The 18,239-nt window shown below is 31.8% G+C and overlaps 1 protein-coding gene across 2 annotated transcripts in view; it reads left to right on the top strand.

Moving 5' to 3' along the window:
* LOC139481631 (uncharacterized) overlaps positions 1–16,695 on the top strand; it is a 35,916-nt gene extending 19,221 nt beyond the window's left edge. Inside the window, exons 5-16 of one of the 2 annotated variants that reach the window (XM_071265064.1) lie at positions 632–737; positions 1,127–1,227; positions 1,836–1,997; positions 6,566–6,659; positions 7,824–7,887; positions 8,781–8,896; positions 9,338–9,594; positions 11,205–11,262; positions 12,258–12,472; positions 13,271–13,361; positions 14,620–14,737; positions 16,123–16,695. In XM_071265064.1, the coding sequence (XP_071121165.1) occupies positions 632–737; positions 1,127–1,227; positions 1,836–1,997; positions 6,566–6,659; positions 7,824–7,887; positions 8,781–8,896; positions 9,338–9,594; positions 11,205–11,262; positions 12,258–12,472; positions 13,271–13,361; positions 14,620–14,737; positions 16,123–16,336 (1,596 nt within the window). In that variant the 3' untranslated portion in view covers positions 16,337–16,695. Of the gene's footprint in view, positions 1–631; positions 738–1,126; positions 1,228–1,835; positions 1,998–6,565; positions 6,660–7,823; positions 7,888–8,780; positions 8,897–9,337; positions 9,595–11,204; positions 11,263–12,257; positions 12,546–13,270; positions 13,362–14,619; positions 14,738–16,122 lie in introns of those variants that run through there. The other variant, XR_011654653.1, reaches the window with a different exon arrangement.
* Positions 16,696–18,239: the final 1,544 nt, after the last annotated feature.

Raw genomic sequence — 18,239 nt, 5'->3', positions numbered from 1 at the left:
TGACCCTTTGACAAAAATATAAAAATTTCAAAAAATTTGAACCAACCGTTTTATCAGAAAAATTATACTGGTTATATAGCAGTTTGACAAACACGGATTTTGATCATTGAAAAGCTTAATATTCCCTTAACAACACAACGTAATTAAAACGTTTAGCCGATTTTACAGAGTTATCTCCCTGTAGTGTTAGGTACCACCTTAAAACACAGAACAGGCAGACAAAATATATAACAGCACAGGCATATTGAAATACAGGCAAAGCATTACTAAAATACATATCTAAACATACCATAACTGAAGCACAATTAAAATTTTGCACAAATAAAAATATAGCACATGTGCAAAATTTAAGGCATAATAATATTACTGGACAGTAAGCAAGCAACATCCAACAGTCTATTTCAAATATAATGAAAGTTTTACAAACAGTTCATAAAACATCCATTATCACTGTACTAGTATACATATTGTTAGGGACCAGCTGAAGGACACCTACGGGTGCGGGAATTCTCGCAACATTGAAGACCCATTGGTGGCCTTCGACTGTTGTCTGCTCTATGGTCGGGTTGTTGTCACTTTGACACATTCCCCATTTCCTTTCTCAATTTTATTTTGTTAAATTTTTTAACAGTTCACTGCAATGATCCGTCTACCAGACAAAATGCCAAAGGTAGAGAAAGAAAGAAGAATGGAACAACTTATAGATGACCTTGACCTCAGAAAATGTTTAGACACAAGTATGTAATAGGCAGTGTTCTTCCCAAGGCTTTTTGCATATTGGTATCATGGTAGTTGACAAATTTAGAATTTTAGAATTTACTAAAAATGTAGGTCAATGATTTTCCAGACACGTGACTGTTTCAAGTCCCATGTTTCTAAATGAAAAATCTTAAGAATTCAGAAGAAAACCTTAACTCTCACCATGGAAATGGAATAATTTGATTGCCTTAATCTCACAAAATTGAACTTAAAAGTGTGAACAAGTTTAAATTTTGTGTATATATATTTCTAAAAATAATGTGCTATGATTGCCAATGAGACAACTTTCCAAAAGACACCAAATGATCCAAAATTAACAACTATATGACATTGTACGGTATATTGTTTATTTTTGTTTCTGTGACAGTTATTGGAGATGTTTGGCTGAGAGGGTTATCTGGTGGAGAGAAGAAAAGGGCAAATATTGCCTGTGAATTAATAACTGACCCTGTTATGATACTATTAGATGTGAGTACTGTAAGCTCATAGATTTCAGGTATTTTATGCCCTGCCGTTATGGATGTTTTTTTCCTAACTGTGTATTGCTACCTTAACCATATGTTATGAAACTTATACACAATGCTTTTTACCACTAAACACAGATCAAGTTTGAACTTTACTGGTGTCACTTTTACCATTCTAGAGTTATGTCCCTTTACAAACGGAAAAATTCCGGAATTTTTGTTTGTTTCTGTTCTCTAACTTTAGTTTATTTCAACCAAATGTTATGAAACTTTAATGTAATGCTCATAACCTCAAAACTCAGATCAAGTACACATTTGGGTAGCATCACTTTTACCATTCTTGAGTTATGTCCCTTTGTAATGTAATATGCAAGCGGTGGCACAATCTGTGTTCCATGGACACTTTCCCAATTTATGTCAGTTGTTTCTGTACCAACCCTGAGAGTGAAATAAAAATAAAATATAGTGTTTTATACCATTACTCTAAAATGGGATCTATATTACAATCACTCTGTCCATCTGTCCCTTTGATCATATTTCTATTTGTCCGTCCATTTTTCTATCCATTGGATCAAGTACATGTTATATATAATAGATATTTTCTCCATTTAGGAACCAACATCAGGTTTGGATTACAGTACAGCCTTTGGTTTGATACAAGGATTGAAGACATATGCCAAGGACCACAATAAAACTGTTGTTACAACAATACACCAGCCATCCAGTTTTATTTTCTATCAGTTTGACAATCTGTTACTGCTATCTGATGGAGAGGTAATTTAAGATAATACATTCTATACTAACAGAATGAAATATCATTCAGTTAACTTATTATTTGGAGTTTTGCATGACTAACAGAAATTAGGAAATACTGTTTATTCAGAAATTTTTGCGAATTATATAATTCAACTTGATAGGATTTGCACATGAAAAACTTACAATTTGAATTTTAATACATTGTAGCATAATTTGTATGCAGCATTTTCTGAAATTGAATCATAATAATTTTAATCTTACATCTGAATCCATAGTTTAATAGTTGCTATTAAATTTATATGCAAGCAAAAGTTTCTGAATTAACAATAGCATATGTAAAGGTACTTTGATTAATGTAGTTCAAAATTTTCATTCTATGCCAATTCCAGTTATTGACCCTGTAATTAGAGATCCCTTATTTGGTTGTCTCCCTCAAGAGTAACATATTTTTTTTATTGACAATGGATAGCTAGCAGAAAAAGCAAATGTATCTGTGCGTAATGTGTGTAACCTTTAAGTTTATAAAATCTTTTAATTACATTTAATTTGTTATCAAGCTAAAAACTTTCAATACCAGTAGGTTTTTTTTTTTAAATTGTTAAAAAGAGAATATATGACATTCAACGTTTCATGCTTTGCATGCGCAAAAGCCAAGTTTGTCCAGTAAAGAACCTGTCTTTTATTGACAAAGGGAAGTAATTTATTGAAAAAGTGTGTAATAACAGAATCAAATCAGTAATTGGCAAATGAACTATTGTTCCAAGGAATACCCCTGTGTAATTCTTATATATTTAAATGAATGGATATACAAAATTATAGCCATTTATGTTCTGTTTGTTTACACATCTGTATTTAGTTCTAACAATTTATGTTTTGTTTGTGTACATATACATATTCAGTTCTAACAATTTATGTTCTTTTTTGTGTACACATATGTACTTAGTTCTAACAATTTATGTTCAGTTTTATATGAAGTGTGTAACTTTGTGTATTTTCAGTTTCATGCTAACCTATATTTAGTTTGCTTCAACACCGTGTATTTTTCAGTTTGTACCTGTACTAACAAATTCATGTATAACTGCATTTTGTATGTGTTCTTGACACCTGCATGCTGTAAATAGAAGGTAAAGTACATTTTTATGCCCCACCTACAATAGTAGAGGGGCATTATGTTTTCTGGTCTGTGGGTCTGTGGGTCTGTGGGTCTGTTCGTCCGTCCGTCCATCCGTCCGTCCGTCCTTCTGTCCGTCTGTCCTGCTTCAGGTTAAAGTTTTTGGTCAAGGTAGTTTTTAATGAAGTTGAAGTCCATTCAACTTGAAACTTAGTACACATGTTCCCTATGATATGATCTTTCTAATTTTAATGCCAAATTAGAGTTTTGACCCAAATTTCACGGTTTACTGAACATAGAAAATGATAGTGCAAATTTCAGGTTAAAGTTTTTGGTCAAGGTATTTTTGATGAAGTTGAAGTCCAATCAACTTGAAACTTAGTATACATGTTCCCTATGATATGATCTTTCTAATTCAAATGACAAATTAGAGTTTTTACCCCAATTTCACAGTCCACTAAACATAGAAAATTATAGTGCGAGTATGGCATCTGTGTACTATGGACACATTCTTGTTTTGTACTAACATATTCATCATGTATAACTACATTTTGTATGTGCCCTTGACCAGTGATCGGGAAGGTCGTGCGCCCTGCGCCTATAGCGCATATCGACCAGAAATGGCGCATAGAGAGACTTATGTAAGCGCCCACGTGGCGCACGATATTTTTCACTTCGTTTCGATACGTTTAGATATCGTCAAATGGATTTCCGATCGTGTTCCGTGCCGCCATGTGTGTGTACACAACTGTGTAATGTTCCTCCAATGATAGGAGCACCTATATATTTTTGGGACGTCTCGTGTGTTTTCCTATGGAAATAATAGAACCATGGGTGTAACTGATTACCCAAAAAACGTAATTAGCCATCATTCATGATATGATTTTTTACAACCTTAAATTTGTAAAATTTGGCTAGTACAGACGAGATTTGTCTCTAATTATTATCTTTTAACTTAGTTCAGCTTGCTATTTTTTCGTTGAAAAACCCCAGAGCCTTTTTATGAATATAGTTTTTGTCTCCATAAAAGGCGACTAACTGTCCTTGTCACTTTTTGGTCTTTGGCTTGTTTTGACATTTTGTAAACATGCCTTCAGCGATTTGTTGTTTTGTTTTATCAATAATTTATGATACTCTCTACTGTTATTGTTGTCATCGTGATGAAGTAATAATAATACAAGAAGTGCAGAGGAAATGCCAATTACGTCCTCTAATACGGAACGTCGGGAATAAGTATGGTATCGACGAAGACCCAAATTTAATGTAAAAAAACCCATGCACATGAACAAGACAACAGTAGCAGTAGAAACATTGTAAATAAAGGATATCTTAAATATTATCTGGTTTGAAAGAAATTATTTTACATTCTTTGTTGAATTGAAATAACAAAATCACAGGCACAATATCTATAATATTATTTAAAATCATAAAGGTATTAAAGTACCACAATCTCTTTGCCGAGATATACACTTTTTACTTTTTTCACTGTAGTCAATTCAAATGGCCCATTCATTTGACAACATGGCCCATTATTTTTTTAAATGGCCCCTTGAATTTAATTTTGAGGGGCCCTGGGCCCATAGAGAAAAAATCCTTCCAGATCACTGCTTGACACCTGCATGCTGTGAATAGAAGGTAAAGTACTAACATACTCATTATGTATACATTGTAAAGCATTTTGTATGTTACCTTGAATGCATGCTGTAAATAAAAGTAAAGTACATTTTTTTGTTCTAACATCTTCATTATGTATAACTGCATTTTTTATGTGTCCTTGACACTTGCATGCTGTAAACACATAGTAAAGTACTAACATATTCATTTTGTATAACTTTGTCCTTGACACCTGCATGCTGTAAATTGAATGTGAACTCCAATTTAACATAAATAGTTCAGATATGCAGGACATGGTCATAAGTATTTGTCACTTATGATGTTTTGCTCTACTTTACACATAAAAAAACTATTCTGCCACGCTATAAACCAATGAATCAAAGCACAAAAATCATTCATGTGAAAATAATAATTTACAGATAATGTTAATATAAAAAGACAATATCTGTTGCAATTCATGTTTATATAATAATACTTATATCTTGACATTAAGGTATTTATAAAGTAAAACCAAGCTCTAATTACTATTCAAAGCATAATATCTCTGAGATAGCTTCAGTTTCAACATGAAGTTTTAAAAAAATCATGTTATATTTTTCTAGCCATCCTTTCTCATAGAAATACCGGTAAGCACATGGAACAGATTGCACTTATACAGCAATAACTTTTGTTGATATTACACATAGAATGATATATCATGCTGAAGACATGTTGTTGATCCCAAACATGCTTAACATTCTGATGTTTTCACTTAAGTAGTGTTTGTAAACTGAGATCAGCTCTGGAGGAACAGATCATAGCTCGTCACTTGCTGACTTATTAAGTGATCATTTACTCAAAGCAACTAATATTCATACACTTATATCAAGTCATCTAATATTCACACTGTAACAGGAGGGTCGGGTGGCTATTTGTCGCCGTTCCCTCTTGTCGATTAAAGGTCGTTCTGCTGTGACTGAGCTCTGGCAAATGAGACCAAATACAGATGTTCAGATACTTTATTAAAATATTCCACATAATATACATGTGAACAGTGAATCCAAAACATACATTTGGTTAAGTAAAGCAAAATTCATTGGTCAGATTAATGATAAACCCATGTAGTGATTAATAGAAGGTGGATTAATGATAAATCCAGGTGGTCTATATGAGACCCAGTACAAAATATTTCTTTAAAGAGTCTACTGTGATATTATTATTATTCGTTGGATACCAATTTTTGTGCGTTTCGTGGATACAGGTGAACCAGGAATTCAAATGTTCAACAAATTACAAATTTTATATCAGACTTGGACTTCTCTTGAACTGAATTTTAATGTGCGTATTGTTTTGCGTTTACTTTTTTACATTGGCTTGAGGTATAGTGGGAGGGTTGAGATCTCATAACCCCCCCCCCCCCCCCCCGCATTTTTGAGCCTGTCCCAAGTCAGGAGCCTCTGGCCTTTGTTAGTCTTGTATTATTTTTAATTTTAGTTTCTTTAGTATGGCGTTCATTATCACTGAACTAGTATATATTTGTTTAGGGGCCAGCTGAAGGATGCCTCCGGGTGCGGGAATTTCTCACTGCATTGAAGACCTGTTGGTGACCTTCTGCTGTTGTCTGTTCTATGGTCGGGTTGTTGTGGCTTTGACACATTTCCCATTCCCATTCTCAATTTTATTTGTTTAAAGAAATTGCTTAACCATGAAATCAAATATCCACTTAATGCAAGTTTTCCTCAATCCACGAAAATTGATATCCACGAAAATAAATGAATCCACAGTATTATCAATATATCATGCTGTCATTTCACTTTTAGAATATTCCTTTAAACTGATTCATAGAAGGATGCCTAATCAACAGGTTTTTTTTAAATTTTAGGTTGCTTATTTTGGGAAGACCGGAGAGGTCATAGATTTCTTCAGCAATGCAGGTTTCCCTATGGAGCCTCATTATAATCCAGCAGACTTTATTTGTAAGTTAACCATAATAAAGTCCTATATCTGAGTCAAAAACAGATAAGACTACTGTAAATTCAGAAATTATTGTGTGCAGTCATTTTAGACTTAAATGCGATTTTTATTCTTACTGTTTGAGAAAATATAGTTTAATTTAGATAAAATATTTTAAAATGCGAGTTTTAATTATTGCGTTTACAATAATAAAAACCTCACAATAATTTCTGAAATTAGAGTATTAAGATTCAAATAATTTTTCAGAACAGCAACTAAAGTATGTAAGCTTGTCATGTTCTACTGCATAGTCTATTTTATTTTATTAACTTTTGACTCCGAGGTCTGTTTTTAAGATAGGTTACTTACTCTGTGATAAGACATCCTGGTACTCAGGGTCAATCACAAGCAACCAAAAGAAGTAAAATCAAACATAACCGGTGCAAAATGGGGGAAAGTTTACTGCTTTCTGATGATTAAGTCATATATTGAAAGCATTAAACAGTACACTTTCCCTCAAAATTGTACAGATTAGAATCTTGAATTTTCTTATTTACGTTGCTCTTGTTTGACTGAGTACCAGGATGTCCAACCACAAAAAAGGTAATCTGTCAAAAAAATATAAACTCAGGAGTCAAAAGTCAGTAATTATAGTATAACTAATCGCCGTATTTGAATATAAAAAATAAGACAACGTGAGACCGAACGACGCATGGATTAAACGATGTGCGCAGCACAAGTTTAATCCAGAGCGGCGTTCGGTCACAAGTTGTCTTATTTTTGATATTCAAATACGGCGATTAGTTATTCTTTTTATTACATTGGTAAATGGCTTTTTTTTATGAAATTAATGTAGAAAATGTAAGGAACTATATGTTTTTCCTACGCATTGACAATTTGTTTTGATCCGACGTTATCGACGTCTTGACAACGCCTACTGTTGTATAACCACTTTGGTTCACATGTGAAATTATGGGTTTTTATTTAACTGGGAAATTAATGTAATTCATTGCAACCAATGTAATAATATGAAATTGGTCTATTTACTTTTTTCTTTATGTTGTGTAGCCTCTCTGGTTTTCCCCCTATACTATGCATTTAAAAATGCTTCATTCTTTAATATTTATAAAGCATTGCATATCATTTAAAATTTATGGAAAAAACTTATGAGATTCTTAAAATTTTAGTAGAGAAACTGAAAGAAGATGACAATACAAGACAACAGATTGTTAATGCTGCATACAAGCTAAGGTAAATACTGCTACATTTATAGATACAAGGAAGGAGGCAGTGGTTTTGATTAATTGATGTTAAAAACTGCATAGAAACAACATAAGTGATTGGTATATACTAATGCGGATTCATTATTTTTCATTGGATACCAATTTTAGTTGGTTTTATCAGTACAGGTGACCCACGAATATTCAAATGTTCAAAGAATTACAAACTTTGTATGCAAAGATTAGCAAAACAACGAAGTCAAATATCCAGGAAAATGCAAGACTTCCTCAATACACGAATGTTGATACCCACGAAAATAAATAAATCCACAGTTCTTGATTTCAATTTGCAGTAGTCCAATGAATTACAAACCATAACACAGTTAACTCTCTTTGTCTTGAAGTCAGTTGACTTGAAATTTCAGATGGGTCAAAGTCTTCCTTAGGTTCCAAACTTTGTTTAGTTTAAATATATGTATTTTGACTACTGACGACTTGAAATTGGATGTGTCGAAATTTCAGTTGACTCAAACCAAGTATACGTTTCCAATGTTAACAAAAGCATTCATATTGCATTATTTATCTCAAACTAAAAACACAAATGTAATAACATGACCAGGATTTAAATGGATTGAAGAGTTAAAACCTGACAATATAGGTGTAGTTATATTTCCCTTCACTGAACACTGTATGTAGGAGATAACTGTATTGTATTTTAAGCTCAGATGGCATCAATTGGTTGGTTGATGGTCACAAATTAAGTTTACTGGTGACACATTAGCACTTAATTTCATTGAATTTGATTAAATTTTACATCTAAGTGCATTTTTCATACTCTTTGTTGACGACCATGTTTTTACAGGCATCTTGATAAATGTTAACTGATATTGTTTTTAGCTGTAATTTTCTGTGTTTATTTCTCAGAAATACAGATTCCTGGCCAAAAGAGCTGAAAACTTCTAGCATTGTCCCAGGGAATATGACTGATGAGCAGAAAAAGTACCAAAAAGTCAAACAGAAAAATGGTAGTGTATCCTATGGTATGTTCTTGTTCAGTTTTAAATGAATAAATATTTATCTTCAGCTATTCAAAATCAACATACAGCAACCTATATTATCTATTCAAAATATATAAGTATGTTAATTTTTTACTGTATTAAAAATGTAAATTTATAATGGCAACGGGATCAGCTGAGGGGCATTAAGTGTTACCCTTATCCTTCTATCTGTCCTTCCAAAATTGGTTTCCTTTCTTTAACTTGAGTAGCTTCAACAAAATATTATGAGGCTTATACACAATGCTTATTTACATAAAACAGAGATCACGATCGTGTTGTGTATGGTGTCACTTTAACAGTTCTGGAGATATGCCCCTTTATAAAGTTATATGTCCCATTGGCATATTCTCTGTGTGATTTTTAAAGGGAACATACTTAAGAAATTATTAACATATGATATCAGACTTTAATCTTTCTTTTCAGAGGCAGACAGTGTACACATTAGTTTAATGGAGATTCCTGAATCTGATCAAGTGGAGACAAATTCCAATGATCCAAAATGGCCGACTGGATTTATAACACAGTACACACAGCTGACAATCAGAACATTTAGACAATCAAAAGCTCTTATATTTAATAAGTTTAAGATTATAGAGACAGTAGTGATGACTGTATTGCTGAGTTTGATATGGTTTCAGTTACCAAGGATTGAGGAGACACTTCGTGACAGGATGGGTGTGGTAGGTTTATTTGTAATATTTGTCCCAAAAGGTTGTATTACTATATAAATCATTGTTCATTTATGAAAAGTTTTCTAAATGTATTACTGTAAATTCAGAAATTATTGCGAGGTTTTTATTAATGCGAATAATGCGAGCGTCGGACGATCGCAATAATTAAACCTCGCATTCTTACTTTCATTTTTCCAATGTCAATTTGTGATTGATTTATCTCCCTTTGTTCAGTGGTGTGATGTGTTTAACCTTTCACCTGGGGCATTTAAGGGTAATATGTTTTTACAACTTATTTCCGCTAATCTGTGTAATCAGTGAAGCCAGGTGACATTTTTATAACACTTCGACTTTTAATTGGTAATGTGTCTGTAATATGTTTATGATTGAACAATATTGCCGGGAACTTTTATGAATGGGATACTAGTACTAGTAATTACTTTTGAATGCTGTTCGATTATTATATAAAGTGACAAATTACAATGTTATTTTATTTTGTTAATATTGTTTGTAATTGTTCAGTGGAGCATGTGTATTTTCAGTATAAGTAAACCTTTTGAAACTTAGAAATAAAAACAAGTTATATAATACAATTTATTACAATAAATAAATAATAAATAACAAAATAACAAAGATCATCAGAAGATAATATTGTTCATAAAGCACAAGCTACTATTGTTCATTGAGCACAAGTTCAACAACTTCCACATTGACATTTTTTTACTTCATGGCGTAAAAAAAATATCATTCCTATTTATAACCAAATGAGTCTTTGCTACTAGTAATCAAAGCTAATTTATAAGATGTGTAATTAAATTTATTTTTAACAATATACCACAAGCCAAGCCTTTATGATGAATTTTATTTTTCTCAACTTCGCTTGTATGCATAAAAGGACTAAGAAGCCAAACATAATTTACGTGATTGCGATTATCAACTTTTAATATTGTAATTTATTTTCTTTTGAAGTTAAAAATATCCTATAATTACCCACGCCGGGCCTCGTTCTACACTAATCTTCTGCACGTGGTCGATGTTCAATTAAGTTTCTAGATCCCCAAAGTCGGCATGCACAACACATAAGTTCTAGTAATGCATCTTAGTTTCTAGATCCCCTTTACAAGTTACATCAGTTAAGAATTGTGTATTCAATCACAGAAAACATACGGAAGGTAACTAAATGCATAGATTTGAACAAAGCTTTACTTTGCGAAAAGACATGTGAACATCTGTGATTTACAATAATGTTCAGCATAAAAAAAAATTTTTTTTAATCGGCAAGTCGCAATAATTAAACCTCGCATTTTTGCCTGTGGTCGGCACATCGCAATAATAAATGCACGCAATAATTTCTGAATTTACAGTAGTAAATAGGAAAATCACAAAAATACAGAACTCTGAGGAAAATTCAAAACAGAAAAAAACTCAAATACATCAACTATCATTTTCCTGGCTTGGTACAGACATTTTATTTAATTTAGTATCAAACATCTAAAAATATTAATGATCTTTCATGATAAAATGAAGAAGAATATTTGTATATTGTTATATCAAAATAATTTTAAGATGAGACAAATCTCTGTCTCAACCATTTATGAAATTGTTTGATTTATTTATAGATATTTTACCTTGGGATGACCTTTGGATTCACACCACTGTTTGATACTATCACTTCTTGTAAGTTGAGCTATACACTGTGGATTAATTTATTTTCATGGATACTAATTTTCATGGATAGAGGAAAACTTGCACTCTTGTGGAAATATAATTTTGTGATTTTGCCAAAGTCTGCATACATTCTTATAGAGAATATGTAATTCATTGGTTATTGGAATTCATGGTTCCCAGGTGACAGCTAAATCCACGAAAAATTGGTATTCAATGAATAGTAATGAATCCATATTATACGTATTGATGTAAAATTTGTCATCGAACAAAGACGAACGTGATTTTACTGCTTAAAATGGTATATGGGATCAAATACAAATACATTGTGGCTTAAATTCTTTTGATTTTATCGAAAACTCTATAATCCCTTCAAATGATACAACAAGATAAAGTAGTTAGAATAAATTAATGCATCTAAAACTGTTTTATAAAATAAAAAGGTTTTGATAAGAGTACAAATAAATGCTGACAGTTCAAAGTTCAAGGGAATCTAGAAATTATCCAAGTAAACAAACATATTTAGGGGAATGCAATTATGGACTACCATTTAGATAACTAAACATAAATAATAAAAAAGATGTTTGTTATCTATCAATGAGATGGTAACCCAACAAGACACAAGACTATGTGGAAGGGGCTTTGCTCGTTGTTGAAGGTAGTACAGTGACCTATAGCTGTTTAGTTCTGTGTCATTTGTTCTCGTGTGAAGAGTTGTCTCATTGACAATCCTACCACATCTTCTGTTTACATGTACACACACACACACAAATTTATATGTCAAATACTGTATTCACAAATAGACTAGTGTCAAGACAAAATGGCAAGTTGCAAATTGTCCAGAGTCAAAAGAGTTATAAATTAATTTACTTCAAACTGAAGACTGTCTGTCTTATACCTTACTGAATTCTTAAATCACACCTAAGTTATAACTATATCCAATGTTTTTGGTTCATCAATATTTCTTAAAAGCAATTTGACTTTTTCAATCTTTTTTTTTTTTATAGTTCCAGCAGAAAGAATGGTTATAAACAAGGAAAGGTCAGCAGGATGGTACAGATTGTCAGCCTATTATCTGGCCAAAATGACCAGTGAAATTCCATTGATTCTCGTACAGCCAATATTGTTCATTACTGTTGTGTATTGGTGTGTAGGACTCAATGGTGTAACAGCTTTCTTTGCCACTATAGGGACATTAATCATTCATGCTATTGCTGGTCAGGTAAACAGTTACAACTGAAGGTCAAGGTTATGCCACTATAGGGACATTAATCATTCATGCTATTGCTGGCCAGGTAAACAGTTACAACTAAAGGTCAAGGTCAAGGATGAGAAAATGAAGTGAAAAAAAAGAAAGATTAATGATCAACTATTGTTGTGCTATCCCATTAAAAACCTATGTTGTGACCATAAAACCCCCACAAAAGACAACATTTTGATATGAGAATAAAAGTTAAGAAATAATCAGATCACTTGCAATGTGCAATTATGTCAGCATCTCAAATGTGTTATTATATTAAAAGCTTTGCCCTGTTTTAATTTCCAAAATGCATACATATTTACAGAAACAATACATTATTGAAAAACAATCACAGTTTCAATCCATATTTGATGATTTAGTACTGGCAGTGTTTCAATCCATATTTGATGATTTAGTACTGGCAGTCGCTTCCTGTTTTAAGATAATTTGAATTCTGAAAACACTATTAGCATGGAATTCTTTGTCAATGTCTCTGACAATTGAGGTATACTTTGCACAACATCTTTTGCAACTTATTATTATATCAATTACACCAATTTTATATATGCAAAGTTTTAAAATAAAAATTATATATATTTGTTGGTTAAAGATTTCCCTGATATTCATATCCTTATAAGGATCCATGTCATGAAATATTCAGTAAATCTCTAATGTTCTATTAAATAGCTTTTCAAATTGGTAAACATCCCTTATGTTTGATGGTAAACTTTATTAACATGTGCTTTGGTTTTTAATATTGACTATTTCTTTTTTTCTTAGAGTATAGGTTTATTCCTTGGTATAGTTTGCATGGATATAAGAAAAGGAATGAGTTTAGCTACTGTTTGCATTATGGGTATTATGTTACTAGGTAATTATATAGTATAAATAGTGAAATATAATGTTATAGCTTATTTTATTCATAAAATACAAAGAATGAAAGGTTTGTTCCTTTGGCCTGTTCAGCTCAAGTTTGAAAGTTTTGCCTGAAATCATGAAAAAATTGTAATTTTCTTCCAACTGTAGATACACTAGTTAGCTAAGACTTTTTCATAAACTGTTGATACAGAGAAATGTCTCGCCTGTCGGCATAAAATTCAGAAAAGACAATCTGATGAAAAGCAACATGGTTCATTAATTCAGTCCCTGGACCATTATCTTGTGCCATGGGTAGGGCCTCAAAATATTTGTTTAACTGATATATACAGATAGTAATGCAAATTTAAACAAAATATACTTAATATCTATCTGAAGTTGTTCTTATCAAACTAACTTAAGCAGAAAATTTAACATTGAAAATTGCTAATTAATTCATAGTCACTGTACCATGACAAAGTAGGCAGGGCCTCAAAATAATCATCAATATTATATGAACTGTTAATAATACATACAATTCATACTAAATATCATTGATCTTTCACAAGTAAATCCTATGAAACTAACTTAAGCAGAACTTAACTTTGAAATTTTTTAATTCAAAATCACTGGACAATATTCTAGGGGGCAGGGCCTTGAAATAGTTGTTAAACTGAGATGTACAAATGATTATGCAATTTCATATTTAATACCAATTATCTATCACAAGTAGATCCTTTCAAACTTACTTAAGCAGAAAACTTAACATCGAAAATTGCTAATTAGTTCATAATTACTGGACCATAACCAAAGGGGCTGGACACAAAAAAAGTCATCAAACTATATGTACTAATAGTTATGGAACTGAAAACAATCCCTATATCTCGTTTTTTGCGACTTTTGTCTCTACAAGTTATAATTCTGAGATGATTTATGGAAATTATGTTTAAAAAGAGTGAATGAATATGAAGGATATGTATTCCTTCTTTAAACAATTTTTTTTTATACCTCCACTCATTGAGTGGATAACATACTACAATTCAATTGGTTATCTTTGTATACTTATATATGTGGGAGTACTTGATCAATCTATTTGAAACTTTATATACTTAACCCCAGAATGAAATAAAAATGCTTTTTACTGACAAGTTTTAACAGTGATTACAGTATTTTTTTACCAATTATTGAAAAAAATTTACAATGTATGAATCTGTTTCTATGTCAATTCTTTGTTATAATCCTGGATTAAATCATTTACTTTTTTTCTTTTTTAGGAGGATTTTATACTCGTAGCTTGCCACCATGGTTGACCTGGATAAAATACATATCATTCCTCAATTATACATTTAATTGTTTATTATATCTGGAATTCCATAATAGTGCCCCATTCTCGTAAGTACATGTATTATATTAAAGACTTTAAATTGATAGTTTAACAATGTTGAATATTTCTTTACTCAACAATAAACCTCCTAGTGAACAAATATTCAGCCAGCAAAACAAATTATCTTTATACTAGCAGATACTAATAAGTTGATGTGCTTTCATCAGTTCACAAAACATTATACTCTATATTTAAGTCTTTGCAAAAAAAACGTTCTTTATTTTTTGCATACTGTACCATAGAATTCCACAGAGATATTTTTTTGCTAATTTTATATTCAAGGAATTTTATTACAGAAGCATTTAAAAATTAAGTCCAGTTTAAAAAAAAATGTCTATCATGTACACAGCTACTGAGTTTAAAATTTTGAACCTTAGACTTCAGGTGGTTTTGGGGTGGCTGTATAATTTGATTGACTATTGTCTCTTAATGTCATGCTTACAACTAACTTCTGGTTCTTTCTTGAAAAAAAAATATAAGCTCTTGTGTTGAAGGCCGTTCCTTGACCTATAATGGTTTACTTTTATAAATTGTTACTTGGATGGAGATTTGTCTCATTGGCACTCATACCACATCTTTCTATATTTAGTTACTTAGACAACATTTGTTTTTGTTTGACCCTCAAAGTAAAAAAGTAATTGTAATCCTAAGACTTAAGTTTTCCCATACCTGCCAACTTTTCAAAATGCCCATGGGGGTTTTGCAGGCAAGATGGCTGTCCTAGTCCTAAAAAACCTTCAAGGGGGTCTGCTTATACATTTTAATGTTGTTTTTTTTTTGGCTTCTACATACTCTTATAAGCCTAAAGTCATTGTAAAATTATTTGTTTTGTTTAAATTGTGGGCAAAATTGCTCTGTCAAAATTTCAATTTGGGAGCTTCAATGAGGGAAATCCCCCGCAAATAGTCACAGTTGGCAGGGATGAAAGTTTTGGGGAAACATTTATGTCTTTGGGACAGCTAATTAGCCAATGTCCTCTTAAACTTTGTAAAGTATGAATAAAACCAGATGTTGAGAATACATCCAGCAACCTTGTGGCAGATTAAAACATTTTGCAGGCACAAAACCCTCCTCTAACCTGGAACAGCATCTTGACAGCACAACAAAGGAGCAAACTGCATGAATCAATTGAAAAGGGCTAAACTTACATATAGAAACAAAGTACAAACAAAACTAACAAAAACAATAAAAACACGAAGTACAAATCTAAGATAAACAAAATTCAAATCCAAGATAAACAAAATACAAATCCAAGATAAACAAAATACAAATCCAAGATATACAAAATACAAATCCAAGATAAACAAAATACAAATCCAAGATAAAAGAAAGACCAAGGACAGTTGAACTGTTATAGATATAATACTAGACTTGTCTTTATTTTATTTTTCAGGTGTGCTGCCCCATCCAATAATATATCAGGATCCCACTTTACCACATGCTTACAGTCCAATTCAACGATGATTCCGTCAGAAGATATACTAAAGTACTACAACATTGACTGGGAGTACTGGCAATACTTAATGCCTCTTTTTATATATATTGTTGTGTTTAGGATTGCAGGGTACTTAGTACTTAGATTTATACAGAAACCACATTTACACTAAAATCATTGTTATATGCAGGGTACTAAGTACTTAGATTTATACAGAAACCATGTTGACACTTGAATCATTTTTATAATGCAACATTCCATTTATCATAGAAGTTATTTATTCTGTAGGCTTTTAATTTTTGTGTTCAGAGCTTCTAATACTCAAGATATCAACTAGATTTATTTATTTAAATTTTTTAAGAATATGGTAATAGAAAAAAATCATGCATCAATATCATATGTTAATATTGTGGTGATTAGTCCATAATAATATCTGAAAAGGCAAAATTTATTTTAAGAAAAAAAATTTTTTTGGTTTCCACTATGACCATAATGACCACAATAAAGATTACATTCCATTTTATTCCAAATAAGGACCAGACCTAATAGTGTAAGTTATATGCTTCACTACTGACCCCTATGGATCCATAGAAGGTTAGTAAAATCCATAGGGGATGACAGCCGAATCCCCTATGGATTTTATTCACCCTCTATGGTCCGTAGGAGGTCATTAATTAACTATATAATGAATTTATCGCACCCTGGACTTTTCTGCTGCATTTTGTTTAAAAATATTCTTATTCTTCAATATTGATTAAATTCAATTGCTCCTTATTGTATTAGTGTGGAATTTATTGTATTAATAGGGAAACATATGATTAATCTCATTGTTTATTTCTACAATGTAATTTTTTTGACATTTTGACATATTATATCTGTTTGTTTTGTTCATACATAGTTGTCAGTTTAATGGAATTTTATGTGACTTTCATACAAGTGCTAGTTTTAGCTAGTTATAAAATCAGGTATAATTCATCATTTCTACATAAAAAAAATATGCCTGTACCAAAGTAAGGGACGACCAGTTGAAATTTGGAGGGGGGGGGGGGGGGGGGGCAGAAGGATTTTGAAAATAAATAACTCAGCCTTGATAATCACAAAAATAAATGGTTTGTTCTGTGGTAGTTTGAAAATAAATTACCTGACTTGCAATGTATTGAAAATGAATAACTCAGCAGGTCTAATCGAAAGTATGAGATGGCACCAGATTCTTCATAAATTCATCTTTTTTCAACAAAAAAATCGCCTTCGGCAAACACTGCCCAAATTGTTCAATAATATATAATATAAGTATAAATATTATTTAAATATATTTGAAATGTCTGTAAGTTGGCTTCATTTAACTTGAGGTATGTTTTCTCAGCAACACTTACCTCACTTTTATTTAACAGAGCCGTAACTTCATTGAGGCAAATGCCTCATGTAAAAATGTCAAAACCAAACGCTTGTCTCCATATCAAATTGTTTTTACGTCGAGTGCCTTGCAAGAAGCAAGTTCTGTTATCCCTAAGACGTAGCCCCTGATATTTCGGGATCAATGTTTCTTATTTATTTGTCTTTTGTTCATTGATTGCCCTTCTGTATTCTGTTAGTGTTGCATTCCTTTTGTAATTTAGTAATTTTGTTATTAACTTGATCATGAGTTTAAAAAACAGAAGCCCCAGACTTCAACTATGTGAATTACATTTTTGCTTTATCATGCATATTGATCTATTGATGTTGTCCCTAAAAACTTGAGTCTTACACTGAATGTATACATTTTGCTTTGAGACCAAAAATAAGAAAGGGTCTGGGGAACACCCAGAAAGCATGCTTTTGCATCATTTCTTCTTAAGCTTCTTGTGCCTTCAGTGGCTCCAAAACCTTAAAAAAAAAAATGCCTCGCTCCGCTCGCCGTACCATGTTTTTGCTAATACTTTTAAAATAGCCTAGATACAATCAATCTTTAATATAGTGTCTGGAAACTGTGCATGAATATGCAGTTGGGAATATAGAAGATTCATTTCTGCAGAGGAGGATGATTAATTCTGATTAAATGGTACATGATGACTTAACTATGCATGTAAAATTTATAA

Source organism: Mytilus edulis, chromosome 7 (assembly GCF_963676685.1).
Source record: "Mytilus edulis chromosome 7, xbMytEdul2.2, whole genome shotgun sequence".
NCBI lineage: Eukaryota > Metazoa > Mollusca > Bivalvia > Mytilida > Mytilidae > Mytilus > Mytilus edulis.
This window is presented reverse-complemented; position numbering and strand designations above follow the sequence as displayed.